Source organism: Artemia franciscana, chromosome 1 (genome assembly GCF_032884065.1).
Source record: "Artemia franciscana chromosome 1, ASM3288406v1, whole genome shotgun sequence".
In the NCBI taxonomy this organism is placed as follows: domain Eukaryota; kingdom Metazoa; phylum Arthropoda; class Branchiopoda; order Anostraca; family Artemiidae; genus Artemia; species Artemia franciscana.
The window spans coordinates 11,048,463-11,064,819 of record NC_088863.1 but is presented as its reverse complement, the minus strand read 5'-3'; the positions used below and the strand labels follow the sequence as shown (position 1 = coordinate 11,064,819).

Genomic DNA, 16,357 nt, shown 5'->3' with positions numbered 1-16,357 from the left:
ACTTCAGCGAAGTTCAGCCAGGACTGATAAATAAATTGAGATAAAACAAGGCAATTAATTGAAATGAAAGAAAAATAATTTAAAACACGTTTTCATTGCTAATATTGCCTTTTTGGCAGCTAACCTCAAAGGTATTTTTATAACTAGTTCTGTGTTAACGTCTACTGGTTTTTGAAAAATAATTTGTAAGATCATTTTTTATTAAATTTGCGTATAGAACATCTAGTGAATATTCACTATGAATATTCATGAATATTCACACTGAATATTCAGCGTATCAGAGAACCTTATAGCAAAATTTTCAAGCTCCTATCTACAAAAATGTGGAATTTCGTATTTTTTGCCAGAAGACATATCACGGGTGCGTGTTTATTTTTTTATTTTTATTTTTTTTCCCCAGGGGTCATTGTATCGACCAAGTGGTCCTAGAATGTCGCAAGAGGGCTCATTCTAACGGAAATGGAAAGTAACTTAATTCTTAAGTTACGTATATTTTTTACTAATAAAAAAATTCGTTAAAAATTAAAATTTATAGTTGCCTTTTTATGTAACCGAAAAAAATTGCATGGCAACTAGGCCTCCTTCCCCATCCCTTATTTCTCCAAAATCGTCTGATCAAAACTAAGAGAAAGCCATCTAGCCAAAAAAGGAATTAATATGCAAATTTCATTTTAATAATTTATGTGTGGAGAGCCAAAATCAAACATGCATTAATTCAAAAACGTTCAGAAATTACATAAAAAAAACTAGTTTTTTTAACTGAAAGTAAGGAGCGACATTAAAACTTAAAACGAACAGAAATTACTCCGTATATGAAATGGGTTGTCCCCTCCGCAATCCCTCGCTCTTTACGGTACAGTTTGACTCTTTGCCACAATTCTTCTTTTTAAAACAATTAAAAGCTTAGCGTAAAGAGCGAGGGATTGCGGAGGGGACAACCCATTTTATATACGGAGCAATTTCTGTTCGTTTTAATTTTTAATGTCGCTCCTTACTTTCAGTTAAAAAAAACTAGTTTTTTTATGTAATGTTAGAATCCAGAGCTTTGGTGATATCATCTTTATGCTGCTGTGGGCGTTTCTCTAAATTCTGGTGAGTTCTACCTACATAGAATGGCATGGTATTTGATATACTCCTCTTTGGCGAGTAACTGGGGTTTTATCTTTACCAGACTTTAGGAAATTTATTATTCTTAAATTATTGGTAAATACTACACACATATTATTTTGTGTACAAACTTTTTAAGATACCTAGTGATTTTTGGAATGTATGGGAGGTGAATTATAATTAAGGGCTTATCGGGATTCTCACATGGTTATTCTCCGTCGCTATTTATGATACCCTAAAGTCCTGCAAACAAAAGCTCCAGAACCAAGTTCAGAGAAGCTGCCGAACTTCTGGCCTTAAGATAAATGCCAACAAAACTGAAAGTATGGCGAACACCGGATCTTCACTCTACCTACGATGCGATAACCAGACGATCTTCTTTTTCCTTATATTACAGTTGAACTTGAATTACTGCACAGAAAGGTCTCAAACAAAGCTTGTCTTCATATTTCACCACATCACTGCCTAATTGGGCAGTTATTATAACTGACAAATTTCATTTGTCAGTTATTTTCAGTTCTCTTTCTCTCTCCTTTTATGTTTGGTTTTTCTCCTTTTTTCTTATTTTTATGTGTTACGCTTCAAGTGTTTTCCATTTTGATTTGCATTTTTATGGGTTTTTTTTATGTTGCTCCACGTATTAAGCAATTGTATAGTGCGGGATAAAAATAAGTAATGATAATATATTAATTTTTCTGAAAACAAACTCCAAAAGAGCATATATGCAATATATTTCCTGCACTCGAAAGTGTTTCAGACTAATTATGACCAATAGTGCCCATCCAGGTGACAAAAGTTCGGAGCATCAGTGTTTTGATATATGCCTATGTTAATGTATGAATATATAAAACTATCAATTTTATATTTAGTTGCAGTTTGTTGAAAAAAATCGAGATAAAATTCAGGATTTGACTAAAGCGAAGATAAGCCGAGGATTGTTTGAAGCGCAAGGATATTTTGTGTATGAGTGAGCACAATTGAATGAATTTTTTATGTGCTCTCAAAAGAGTATGTCATGCTTTCTATTTTATGACTGTCTAATGGTAGGTTCAATCGCTAGTTTATAAAATATATACGAATAAAAATTTATTTGTAGGCAACAATAATTTTACTTCTAGAAAAAAAAATCCTTAATTGAGATGGAGTGTATGGGTCTTTCTTTTTCCTAAGTACACCAACCAATTATATTCTAAGTCAAAAGTGAAAAAAAATTATCCTAGAGAATTTTTATCCTAAAAAATTAGGAAATCAGCTGAAGAAAAATGCAATAATTTTTTTTTTACTTACTTCCGATCTTCAACCTGGCAGTGCAATATACAGAGCCAACACTATTGCTTGCAACACAGCTATAGTCACCTTCATCACCATCAATAACTTCTGAGAAGATAAGTCTAAAGATACCATTCTTTTCTTCTGCCATGATTCTCCCCCCAAGCTGCACTTCTCGGCCATTCTTCAACCACCGTGCATTGGGCTTTGGATTTCCGGTTGCTTCACATTCAAACATAAGTGATCGACCATGCGGTGCAGCTTGATTAATGAGAGGTCGGACAAATTCAGGCAATGTGCCATCATAAACCTCTTTGACCTGGATAATGTAAGAACAAAATAAAAATAAAATCTATTTATAAATCAATATTTAATATGAAAAAGTGAAGTAATACAAAAAAGTGAGAAGCAAAGAAAGAAATAAATAAATAATAGTTCTTTCACATTTTAAAAAGTTATACGTAGCGCAACGTAACTTAACAATTTGTTTAGAAAATTATGCACTATTGGTGGAAAGCGAGTATATTTTATATTGGAAGTGAATATCTCACTTATCGTATTGTAAAGGCGAAACGCATATCTTATATTTTTTTTGGGGGGGGGGGGGAATTTCTTTGCCCCTCTCCGACCCCAAATTTTAGAAAATCCCTTTTTTGGTATTCCCGTTAATTTTTTTTTTTGGGGGGGGGGGTTCACTGAAAAATGCAAACTCCCCGAGTCTAAGATTTAAAAAAGAAAACCCCCCTAATTTCCGTGAGTTAACGCTACTGATTAACATGCAAACAAGTTGTAAAAGTATAGATTAAATGACACGCAAACTAAAAACTTTTATTTATCCTCACAGTCTTAGCTTTTGATAACGAAAAAAAGAACTGCTCCCCACTTAACGATTAAAATTTTTTCTGTTTAAAAATAAACCATTTTGCAAACACAGAAAATCTCACGACATTGATAATGAGTATACTTTTGTACGGCAAAATAAACATTGACAATATTCTTTGAAAAAATGTCAATTGTCAATTAATTATCAATTCAATCATCATCAATGACCGTTATCTATTTACATATTAACTTCAGTATAAAATGACAGATAAAAACAGATTTAGCCCCTAATGATAGATAAGTATCAGATAAAATGAAAGATAAATCTGGCCCCTAAAATTCTTATAATAAACAGGAGGAGCCAACATTGAAGCCCTTTCTGCACTTAAAGTAATGCAAATCGCTTATTATTTTGTGTCATTCGCTGTCTTGAACAAAAATATTAAAAAATCTTGAATAAAGATATAATAACATCTTGGATAGGTATGTAATTTTGTCAAAATACTGGGGGGGGGGTTAATTTTCCCAAGTCAAATGAAAATGACCAAGAGAACAATGAGCCATATACTACCATAAAGGCAAAGGTTTGCTCAAGAAAATCCAACCTGTTTCTGTGGTTGCTTGAATTATGCAGGCCAATCTTAAATTTGACAAGATTTTTGAAGATCTTAAATCTCAGCTGGGGGGGGGGTAGTTGCCCTCTGACTCATAGCAAATCACGCCCCTGATCTTGAACAAAATAATAGCATTACTATAGATAATAACTGAGCTCTAGAACAAACACTTTAGTATTTGGAAGGAGGTTGGACGAGAAAGAAGGTTGGAAGAGGAGGGAGGTTGGAAGGAGGAAGGCGGAAACTGCTTACCTTGATCGGAGTTCCACAATTGGCTGGCTCACTCTTGCCCGCTGCATTTACAGCAATTACTCTAAATTCGTAGTCCGTATTTTCTGTAAGACTGATAATTGTATAACTGCAATCGACTACATTATATTCATTGCATCTAATCCAGAAAGCTCCTCCTACTTCTCGCTTTTCAATAATATAGCCCGTGATCCTAGAGCCACCATCTGAGGTTGGTGGAGTCCAAATCAAATCAACATAGTTTTTGCCAACTTTGACAACTTGAGGAGTACCGGGTGGAGATGGATGAGAGCATTTGCCTTTAGTTTTAAATCGTTTGGAAGACTGGCTGGGCTTACTGAAACCAGCAGCATTCTTTGCTTTCACTCTAAATTCATACTCATGACCAACTGCTAGGCTGTGCACTGTGTATGTTGTATCTTTTATAAGGTAGTCACTGCAAATTCTCCAAGACTGGTCTTCTTGTACATCACGCATCTCAATCTGATATCCCTGAATGCGTGAGCCTCCGTCTGTTCTAGGACGTTCCCATGTGAGGGTAGCATTGCCAGAGGCCCAGTCAGAAACTCGTGGTGGTCCTGGTGGATCAGGTACAGTGAACGGAAATTTGGCGGTGATTGGCTCTTCTCCTTCAAGTGGTTCAGACACACCGTATTGATTTTCAGCTCGTACACGGAATGAATAGTTTTTACCGGGCTCCAACCCCATAACGTTATAGTTACAAAATCGTACAAAGCTGCTGATTTTTATCCAGATTCCAAGACTGGATTCAAGACGTTCAACGACATAGTTGGTTATAACAGATCCTCCGTCGTCACTCGGTGGACGCCATGACAGGCTGCAAGTTTCTGGTGTAATGTCACTTATATCCAATGGTCCAATTGGTGACGTAGGCTTATCAACAACCAAAACTTTACAAGATGCCGAATCAGAACCTAAGAAGAAATGGAGTTAGTTTCATAAAGGATATTTAATATACAATGTGATAACAATTATATTTATAACTATAATTATTTTTACATTGAAAACTATATATATATATATATATATATATATATATATATATATATATATATATATATATATATATATATATATATATATATATATATATATATATATATATATATATATATATATCTTTACTGTTTTGTCTTTACTGTGTATATTTGTCTTTACTGTTTTTATTGTTTGGTATATGACGACTTATACTTATTGACGACATGACTGCCTGTCCATGGATTATTCTTTATGGTTGATTGTGTATGGCTATGCTGTTTGACCTATGTGATTGTATGGATGAGTAGGGTTAAGGCCTCATTCAAGTTTTTTTTTTTTTTTTTTTTTTTTTTTTTTTTTTTTTTTTTTTTTTTTTTTTTTTTAATGTGTTTGGGCTGTTGCATTGGTGATTTCTCTTTTCGTTACATATATATATATATATATATATATATATATATATATATATATATATATATATATATATATATATATATATATATATATATATATATATATATATATATATTATATATATATATATATATATATATATATATATATATATATATATATATATATATATATAAGTATAATACATAATTTTATAATATAAATGCATATTTAATATATAAGACGTCCAAAACAGATACTTGCGCAGTAAGAAGAGGCCTTTATGTCAATAAGCTTCCCAGACACTCGACAGTGACGATTTTTTCCCGAACAGTCTATGTTTATCATTTAACTCTCCTGCTTTTTTGCATTTTTCTTTAGCCCCCCACCAGAAATATCTGTCCCGTTCCCAAAAGAGATTTGTACCAGAAAACAGATGCCAAAGCAAAACAATGATGGGAGGAAAGAATTCAGCAGTCTCTAAAGTTACTGAAAACTTCGCAAAAACAAAATTTACTGAAGAAAATTGACATAAAGTAAGATTGAATAAATTGACGAAGGACTAGTAAGTTAGCGTCCACTTTTGATGTCTGGTCATTTGTATTAAAAAAAAAGAAGAAATATTAGAATTGGAGTCGGTAATTTTAACTTAAGGACTTGGTTCATAACACAAGGATCAGTATATTAACTGAATTTTAGCCGGCCAAAACAAGCCAGTAGTCCTTAAGTTTGAAGGTTTGTTATTATTAACAAGGCAAAAAAAAGAATAGAAAGATAGTCCGCGGAAAAAGGGTTTTTAATTATAATTTAATGACTTGATTTCAGACCCGTGTAAAAGCATATTACTTATCTTATAGTAATATCGTTTTCGTGTTCTACACTTCTGAGAATAAGTTTCGATCTCCTTAAAAAAAAAAATAGAATATAAAAATAAAGCCGATATAGTAAACACCAAAAATGATAATATAAATTGTAATTTTATCTTCACAAGGGTGCAGGGATGAAAACTTGAAAGTCACCTATTACCCATATCTGAAAATGAGCCAATTAGTCCCTCCATTTACAACAAAACAGAAGAGCTCACCTTCAGAATTTGATAATCTGATCGTATATTTTCCTGAATCACCTCTCGCCGCGCATTTATTAATGAAAACTGTTGCAGACGTTGAAGTGTCAAACTTAACTCTGTCATCTTGAAAGACTTCATCATTATTAATAGTCCATTGTACTTTGGGCAATGGACTAGCATAGAAGGGGACGGTTATTGTGAACTCTTCACCAGCGATAATTGTCATATCTCGAATACTCAAATCACTTGTGATCTTTGGTGCACAGTTCGGTGGTCGACACATGATAGCATCACAACCGTCACTAAATGGTCCCTGCCCTGAAAGCACAAAGAATTAAATAAGACATGAAATGAGGTTTCTGTCGTGTTACAGTATGAAAAATTAACAATTTATTCAGCATTTCCTGCTAAATCTATTACGTTTAGGCACATAAGAAAGGAGGGACGTTTGGACTCATCTTGACTTCCCCAGCATCCCACAATTTAAAATATTTTGCCCTGAAAGTACAAGATTAAATAAGACACAAAATGAGATTTCTGTCATGTTACAGCGTGAAAAAATAAAAATAAATTTCTACAGTATTTCCTGCTAAACCTATTAATTTTAGGGCTATAGGAAAGAAGGGATGTTTGGGCTCATATTGCTTTCCCTTACAGCTCAAAATTAAAATATTTGGCCCTGAAATTTGAAAAGTAAATAAGGCCTAAAATAAGATTTCTGTCTTGTTACAGTATGTAAAAATAAAATAAATCCAAACTAGATTTCCTGCTAGACCTACTACTTTTAGGCAGATACAAAAGGAGGAGCGTTTGGGCTCATCTTGTCACCCGCAATATTCACAAATTTAAAATATTTGGCCCTGAAAGTTGAAAAGTAAATAAGGCCTAAAATAATATTTCTGTCCTGTTACAATATGAAAAAAATATAAAAAATCCAATTAAGATTTCCTGCTAAACCTACTACTTTTAGGCACATACAAAGGGGGAGTGTTTGGGTTCATCTTGTCGTCACCTCCAATATGCAAAAATTTAAAATATTTAGCCCTGAAAGTAAAAAAGTAAATAAAACCCGAAATGAGACTTCTGGTATGTTACAATGCGAAACCATAAGCATTAATTTCAATATTACTTCCTACTAATACTATTACTTATAGGCACGTAAGAAAAGGGGGACGTTTAGACTAATCCCATACAAAAATAAATTAAATTTGTTCCTATTTCTATGCTTATTTTATAATTCTCCTATTATTATTGGTTTTTTCTTAGTTTTGTCTTATAATCCCTTTACGCACATTTAGGTTGCCGACGCAGGGATAGTCGCAACTGCTGTTGAACGGTCCTCGCCCTCAAATTATGAAAAAGTAGATACTGTACAAAAAAAAAAATATATTCATCAGTTCTATTTTGCCTCGACAAGGGCAAACTAACTCGACAAGGTTTAATATCGCATTAACTTTATTTTTGTCATAGGAATGACTATTAGTTAAATTAAAGTTGGTACTTTAGTGCCTGGGTTGGGATTTGATTTACAGTAGGGCATTGATTTGCCAATTTCGGTACCCAAGATAAGTAAAAGTATTTAAACTCGAGGACCCTCATTAATAATTTCAGTTCTCAGATAAACATTTAAAGTAATGTAGAAGACATGATTGGTATAGGGTATAGATGACGTGATTAATACCATAAATCTAGAATACCGGCAAGATCATCACTTCCTAAAAATCCTATGCTAGGAAAACAGAAGCTAATAATATAGAGGCAATAAAATTGGAAAAATCTTATGATGTTATGCTATCTTTATCCCTCCTCAGAAGGAGAAAAAATGGCATTTTGATATAAAGCAGTGGTCACTTAAACCAAGTAAAAAGTAGGAAAAATTTCCCAGAGGCCCCAGTCCTAAGAACCAAATTTAAAACTTATTAGTTTTACTTGCATAGTTTCCTAGGAACATATGGATTGTTTCATCTGAAAGGAGAAACAAAAAGCCCTCTGTTTTATTTAGTGGATTTCCTAGGGTCGCTATTCCGAATTTAAAAGCCTTGGGGTTTCTAAGTATCGCAGTACCGGTCTAAGTACGAAAGCCTCGATTTCAGTGAGAACTGATACCTAGGAATCCAAACACATTATTCTTTAATAGAAAAGCTATCCTTAGAAAAGAATTTAGAATTAATTTGAAAACATTCTTTAAAATTGATATTTTACCAAAGTACTTAATAATGAAATTGATAAAGTAAATGACAAAGTCATATCAGTGTCTATCGTAGGAATATTTTCTCTTCTTAAATCAGAAACTCAGTTCTACTACTACTACTACTACTTACAACTCACTACAGCGCCAAGCCGTCTGAGGTCAACTCATCTATAGACACTCCTCCACCACCCCCTTCTATTCAAAGCCTCCCTCTTTATACCCTCAAAGAAGCTCCCGTTTCCCTTAAATATTTTCTTATGACATCCTCCCACCCCATTGGGGGGTGACCTGCTTTTCGTTATACTCTAGACGTTATCCGACAAGGAAACTAAGTTCAGACCTAAATAGTATTATTCCATACTAAAGGAAAAAAGTATTATAAGAAGTAAATTTTACCTGCAGCATTCACAGCAGCCACTCTGAACTCATACTCGTTGTACTCTGTGAGATTTATAATTCTATAGCTAAGCTCGGGTACTAAGGAATGCGAGGCTCTGGTCCATTTTTCCTCTCCTTTATTTCTCTTCTCAATAATATATCCCTAAAAAGTTCAAAAGATTTAAATATTTTCAAAGCTGCTTATATTTTCACTTCTATCATACTTAGGTTTAACTACAATACTTTAGTTGGAATGAGTAATAAAGTATCTGAGTAATGAGTAACATTGTGGAATCAGTGGAATAAGTAATGCTATTTGGAAAAAGTAGTAGAGTAGATAAAATAGTAAAGTAAAAAGTAGTAAAACGTGTCTTAAGACTATTTTTAGTGAAAATTAAGTGAATAACTTCTCTGTCGGAAAATTCCCCTCTTTGCAGAGGTTCAGTTAATTGCTAGTGTTCGCTTTATCATAGTCTCTATCTGCAACATGAAAATTTAATAGTTTTATCATAGTTATACCTAGTTTTATACATTAGTTTATATATAAGTTATTAATACTTTATAATAATTATTTAGAAGTGCTCTCAGGAGACACAAAATAATTGAGAATCTCTGTGAACAAACCTTAGATGTTGGTTTGGAGCAAAAAGGGTAAACTGCTGAGACATTCACGGTGACATCTCTCCTTGATAAAAGCTTAGCAAACGATTTTGGCAATTATGTAAGAAGTGTGAAAATGTCAGACGCGACCTTTAGTTGTAACAGCGGTGTATAGGGTCAAACCCAAATTCATCTTTTCTTCCTTTTCTTTTTTAGGTTTTATGATGCAAAATATGACGTTTTTCGTTCGATGCTTGATTTACAAATACGTTGCTCCGTCGGATTAGCAAAGAATATAAATCATTAAAAATCACAAAATCACAAAAATCACAAAAATCAAGTGTCATCGATAGCATCAAAAGACTTTTCTCTGTTTTCTTCTTCGTTGTTGGAAGTTTAAATCCATATCTTGTGTTTTTGTGTGTTTCGTTGTCTTTGTATTTTTTCCAATGTTCTCAGCATTTTATCTTAATATTATTAATGAGCAATAATTGTGTATCTGTAAATTTTTTCTTGAAAACTTTGTTATTCATAAGCTATATTAGCATGATATATAATATTTTTAAGCAACGGCTTTGTTTATTTTTAAGTTGAATTTGCGATGTGGATCGATATGGTTCGTTGCTAGATACTACGACTGGTCGATCTTTTTTAACTGTTTGAAAAAGTTATTATATTTTGGCTAAATCCTATTCATGTACTTTTCTTAGCCTTTATTCATTTTGATTTCTCTTTCATGTTTTAATTATTTTACTTATGCAACCTCTTGTCGTTTTATTTTATGTCGCTGTCCAAGAGGTATCTTGGAGCAGAGATACCTTGTAATTATCTTACTATCTTAAGATAGTAATCTTAAGATATTAAGATATCTTAAGATAATCTTAAGATAGATTATCTGGTAAGGCTTAGGAGAATCCTAAGCCTTAAGAGAGGCATTCTCGTTGTCACTGTGGGTCACATTTTACATTTTTAAACAAAATTAACAAAAATTTACATTATTAAATAAAATTACTATCTGTATTGTTTAGTTTTCAGTTCCTTTCCGTGGCCAGAGGCCACGCTCTAGCGTTGCCCTTACTGAAATGCAAAGTGGCTTCCTTGAATAAATTTTTTCTCGGCTTCTTTGTATAGAAGTGGTAGTCGAAGAAACCTAAGGGAGTTTATTAAAATTTAATGTCTAAATGTCCTTTTTAAGAGTAGATTACAAACAAATTGCGAATTCTTATAAGCTGCAAAATGTTGTATTTCAGACGGTCACACCTTTCTAACACAATAAAAAACACGTTTTTTCAACTGCAAGTAAGGAGCAACATTGAAACTTAAAAGGAACAGAAAATATTACGTATATGAGGGGTTTGACCCCGTGTCAATACCATGCTTTTCACGCTAAAGTTCGAATTTCGTTCCGATTCTTTAAGACCGAACCCTGAATCACAAAGGCCGTTTAATTAGAATAAATAGCTCTTTTGAAAGTTCTAAAAATACTTTAGCGTAAAGGGCAAGGTACTGACGAGGGGGCAACCCGCCTCATATATGTAATAATTTCTGTTCGTTTTAAGTTTTAATGTTGCTCCTTACTTTCAGTAGAAAAACCTTTTTTTTTATTTAATTTCTGATCGTTTTTTTAAATAATGCTGGGAAATCCGGTGCTCCCTTCATGGAACATTCTCTCCCCCTATGAAATATTTCTCTATGAAAAGATCCTTCCACGTAAAACCTCCCCAGACCCCCCCCCACCAGAAAGAATCCCCCTGAAAACGTCTTTATACTTCCCAATAACCAATAGTATATGTAAAGAATGAGCAAAGTTCACAACTTGCAGCCCTTCCCCCGGGACTGTAGGGGATTAAGTCGTCCTCAAAGACATAGTTATAATATTTTTCAACTATGCTGAACAAAATGGCTGTCTCAAAATTTTGATCCAACGACTTAGGGAAAAATGAGGGTGGAAGGGGGTTTAGTTGCCCTCCAATTTTTTTGGTCACTTAAAATGGGAAATATACTTTTAATTTCTGTTCGAATGAACTCTTTCACGACATTCTAGTACCACTGGGTCGATACAATTACCCCTGGGGAAAGACAAAAATAAAAAACAAATAAACCCGCATCCGTGATCTTTCTTCTGGCAAAAAAATAAAACATTCCAGATTTTTGCTGATAGAAGCTTGAAACTTCTACAGTAGGATTGTCTGATACACTGAATCTGATGGTGTTATTTTCATTAAGATTCTATGACTTTGGGGAGGGGACGTTTCGTCCTCTTTTAAAAAATAGGCAAAATATTCTCAGGCTCGTAACTTTTGACAAGTAAGGTTAACCTTGATGAAATTTGTATATTTAACATCAGCATAAGAACCGAATTCTTTTGATATACCTGTTGGTATCCAAATTCGTTTTTTTTAGAGTTTCGGTTACAATTGAGCTGGGTCGCTCCTTACTTACAGTTCATTACTACGAACTGTTTGATACCTTCCTCATATTTACGCTCATGCACTCAAGAATACTTATTCGTATTTGAGACTTACAGACGATAACTGCCACAATTTTAGAGCGAGAGGCACCTGAATAGTGCAAAGTAGGTTGTAACTTCTCTAATCCTCCTTGGAAACGTTCGAATATGTCCTTAAGGGATGGGGTTAGCAAAAAAGCACATTTCAATACAAAATTTTCTTTTGGGGGGAGAGGAGGGGGAGGATGTCTGGAGCTTGTATTCTGTAAAAAAATGTTCTATAAATTGATATCAGGTCAGTTAACGTGATATTTTTCACTTGAAAATCAATGTTTCTTATTCATTGTTTTTCAACTAAAGTAAAGCTTTTAATTTCGAACTTTTCAGTAAAACTAAAGAAAAACAAGCAACAACGAATATAAAGGACATTGGGTCTTAATGGTAGGGGGTAAAGACTGAAACTGCAAATAGATTAAGGTAGAAGGGGAGCAAGTACAGCTGTATTGGCCTCAGGCCGCTTGGTGGTTCAATGAGGTGTTAGTAGTAGTGCGCAAGACTTCATAATAAGGCCAATTTTTGTAAGTTCATTTTCTTAGAAGAAGAAAAAGAAGTAAATTATAGCTCCGTAAGTAAAGTTCATTTGAATTGTTACTAATGTAGAAAAAATAATCCATGGCAGGTTCAAAAGGGGCTAAGGGCCAATAATAAAAAGTTGCTTCAATGCGCATGTACTGTATTATAAATTATTTTGTCGGATGCTTGTAAAAGCATATCTTCAGGCCCAGAACTCCACAGCGTATCTCAATTATTTTTATAGAACATAATGACGAAAACAAACATATGACAAGTAATAAGCTGATATATAATAAACAAATAAATGTATGCTACTACTGAAACTAACAACTTCAGTAACAGGTTATTGACAATGGTGATCCTATAGTTGATCCATGGATATACTTTTTTCGGATCCATCACAGCTTTCAGTGGTTTTCAAGCTCTATTTTGAAATTTCGAAAAATTCGCTACTTCTTTTTACTTCTAATAATATGGATAATTGTTACCATTCTTGAATAAGTGATATTTTTTAATATATAAAAATTTATATAAAATTTTGGCGCAATTGTAGTAAGAATAGCTATCAAAGTATTCCTACTTACGCACATTGGTACAACTGGTGTATTGATTTGGTGCAATTGTATAAAAAAATAGCTATCAAAGTATTCCTATTTACTGACAGATTAGACCCTCGTTTACAACAAATAGTAATGGACTTCATTTTTTCATCACGCAAACACACAAAATCACCGTAACAATTGATGGGCCATATTTTTTTTCGGTTTAGTAAAATAATTATAATAAATGTGTCTGAAATTTCTAGGGCCCTTGGAACCCATAAATTTTCGGATAATTATCAAAATTAACATAAGGAAACTCTTGAGGGGCAGAGAAACGTACAAAATTGCCACAAAATTACCATAAAAAACGCATAAAATTACTCTAGCTACTGATGCACTGTGATTTTTTGGTAAAAAAAAAAAAAGAATTGTAATAGGTGTGTCTGAAGTTTTTAGGGCCCTTGGAACCCATCAATTTCCATATAAAGACCTTAAATAACATATGAATACTCGTGAGGGGGTATAAAAACGCACAAAATTACCACAGAATTACTATAAAAGCGCTTAAAATTACCCTACCTACTGATGCAGCGTGATTTATTGGTTTAAAAAAATAATTGTAATAGACGTGTCTAAAGTTTTTAGGGCCCTTGGAACCCATAATTTCCATATAAAGATCTTAAATAACATAAGAAAACTCGTGACAGGGCATAAAAACGTACAAAATTGCCACAAAATTACCATAAAAAACGCATAAAATTACTCTAGCTACTGATGCACTGTGATTTTTTGGTAAAAAAAAAAAATTGTAATAGGTGTGTCTGAAGTTTTTAGGGCCCTTGGAACCCATCAATTTCCATATAAAGACCTTAAATAACATATGAATACTCGTGAGGGGGTATAAAAACGCACAAAATTGCCATAGAATTACTATAAAAGCGCTTAAAATTACCCTACCTACTGATGCAGCGTGATTTATTGGTTTAAAAAAATAATTGTAATAGACGTGTCTAAAGTTTTTAGGGCCCTTGGAACCCATAATTTCCATATAAAGATCTTAAATAACATAAGAAAACTCGTGACAGGGCATAAAAACGCACAAAATTGCCATAAAATTACCACAAAAAAACTCATAAAATTACCTTAACACTTGAACCTCCGTCGTTCCTAGGCTTAGTCCAGGTGATTGTGATTGAAGTTTCAGAAGTTTCTAGCGCTCTTGGAACTCCTGGTGGGCCAGGTGGATCAAAGGAATGTCGAGCTTTGACTGGACCCTCAATTAGGGCTGGGTCAGATGAGCCATATTGATTTTCAGCAATAACTCTAAATTCATAATCACGTCCAATGGCAAGTCCACGTATTTTGGTGCTTGTTGTTGTAACGTAGCCAGTGACCTTCAATATAAAAATTATTAATCTTATTACTTAGTCAGGGAATTAATTAGTCAAATGATTAATTAAAGCATCTTGAATTTTTTAATTAATGGATAAAGTCATAGTTGGTAACGTTTATACATTATTGAAAAGTTGCACACCTGGAGAAATTAGGGCATCATTTATGTGGTCAGTTGTAGAGGGGGGAAGGTTTCCAGAAGTTTCAAAAAGTGAATTCTTATACCCGAGCATTCCAAATTTCCACGAGAATTCGATCAGATATATAATATAGAAAGGATATTTGACTCCCTACCTCCCTATATTTGCAGGAATATTTAGACTATGGAAGACAATTCAAATGCTGAGGGGATTGAGAATTCACTTGTAATTACGAAAAGCTATTTTGAAAAAAGCTAATTGACAGAAAATGCTATTTTTTCATAACATCATAGCACTATTAAAAAAAAGGTGAACTTAAGTGTAGAGACTAAGGGGTTATGATGAGGGGGTTTGCCTCCTTCATGTTAAACTTTCGTCCATTTTACTAAATAAGGCAAATATACCTAAATGATCCTTTGTCCTAAAAGAAGTGTTAAAAAATTAAAGTGTAGCATGAGGAATGGAGGGCTACTGGGTAGCAGCCCTCCAGAATATTTGAGATTACCATGAATTTGTATTAAAAGGAAAAGAAATTAAACTTAAAAAATATATCATTTATTCGAAAAATCGAAACCTGAAACAAATAGGCATTATTCTATATCTGAGATGGCTACTGTCTCCTCCACCCACTATTCTTTACAGTAATTCTGACCCTTTTTTCTGAATATCTCAGAAATGATTGTTCTATTACCGGAGCACTTTTTTTTCTATCACACCATTTAATACATAAATTATCCTAAATGATCCTAAATAAATGATCATACCTAAATGATCCTTTGTCCTAAACGAAGTGTTAAAAATTAAAGTGTAGCATGAAGAATGAAGAGCTACTGGGTAGCAGCCCTCCAGAATATTTGAGATTACCATGAATTTGTATTAAAAGGAAAAGAAATTAAACTTAAAAAAATATATCATTTATTCGAAAAATCGAAACCTAAAACAAATAGGCATTATTCTATATCTGAGATGGCTACTGTTTCCTCCACCCACTATTCTTTACAGTAATTCTGACCCTTTTTTCTGAATTTCTCAGAAATGATTGCTCTATTACCGGAGCACTTTTTTTCTATCACAATATTTAATACATAAATGATCCTAAATAAATGATCATACCTAAATGATCCTTTGTTCTAAAAGAAGTGTTAAAAAATTAAAGTGTAGCATGAAGAATGAAGAGCTACTGGGTAGCAGCCCTCCAGAATATTTGAGATTACCATGAATTTATATTAAAAGGAAAAGAAATTAAATTTAAAAAAATATATCATTTATTCGAAAAATCGAAACCTAAAACAAATAGGCATTATTCTATATCTGAGATGGCTACTGTCTCCTCCACCCACTATTCTTTACGGTAATTCTGAACCTTTTTTTCTGAATTTCTCAGAAATGATTGCTCTATTACCGGAGCACTTTTTTTCTATCACACCATTTAATACATAAATTGTCCTAAATGATCCTAAATAAATGATCATACATAAATGATCCTTTGTACTAAAAGAAGTGTTAAAAAATTAAAGTGTAGCATGAAGAATGGAGAGCTACTGGGTAGCAGCCCTCCAGAATATTTGAGATT

The 16,357-nt window shown here is 33.3% G+C and overlaps 1 protein-coding gene across 31 annotated transcripts in view; it reads right to left on the bottom strand.

The window, feature by feature from the left end:
- The window catches only part of LOC136025213 (twitchin-like), a 397,750-nt gene that overhangs the window by 65,767 nt on the left and 315,626 nt on the right, over positions 1-16,357 (bottom strand). For all 31 annotated transcript variants that reach the window (XM_065701279.1, XM_065701032.1, XM_065701099.1 and 28 more), the window contains 5 exons: positions 14,395-14,646; positions 9,107-9,251; positions 6,535-6,837; positions 4,065-4,996; positions 2,395-2,695 (listed from right to left, as the gene is read on the bottom strand). In XM_065701279.1, the coding sequence (XP_065557351.1) occupies positions 2,395-2,695; positions 4,065-4,996; positions 6,535-6,837; positions 9,107-9,251; positions 14,395-14,646 (1,933 nt within the window). The remainder of the gene's footprint in view (positions 1-2,394; positions 2,696-4,064; positions 4,997-6,534; positions 6,838-9,106; positions 9,252-14,394; positions 14,647-16,357) is intronic.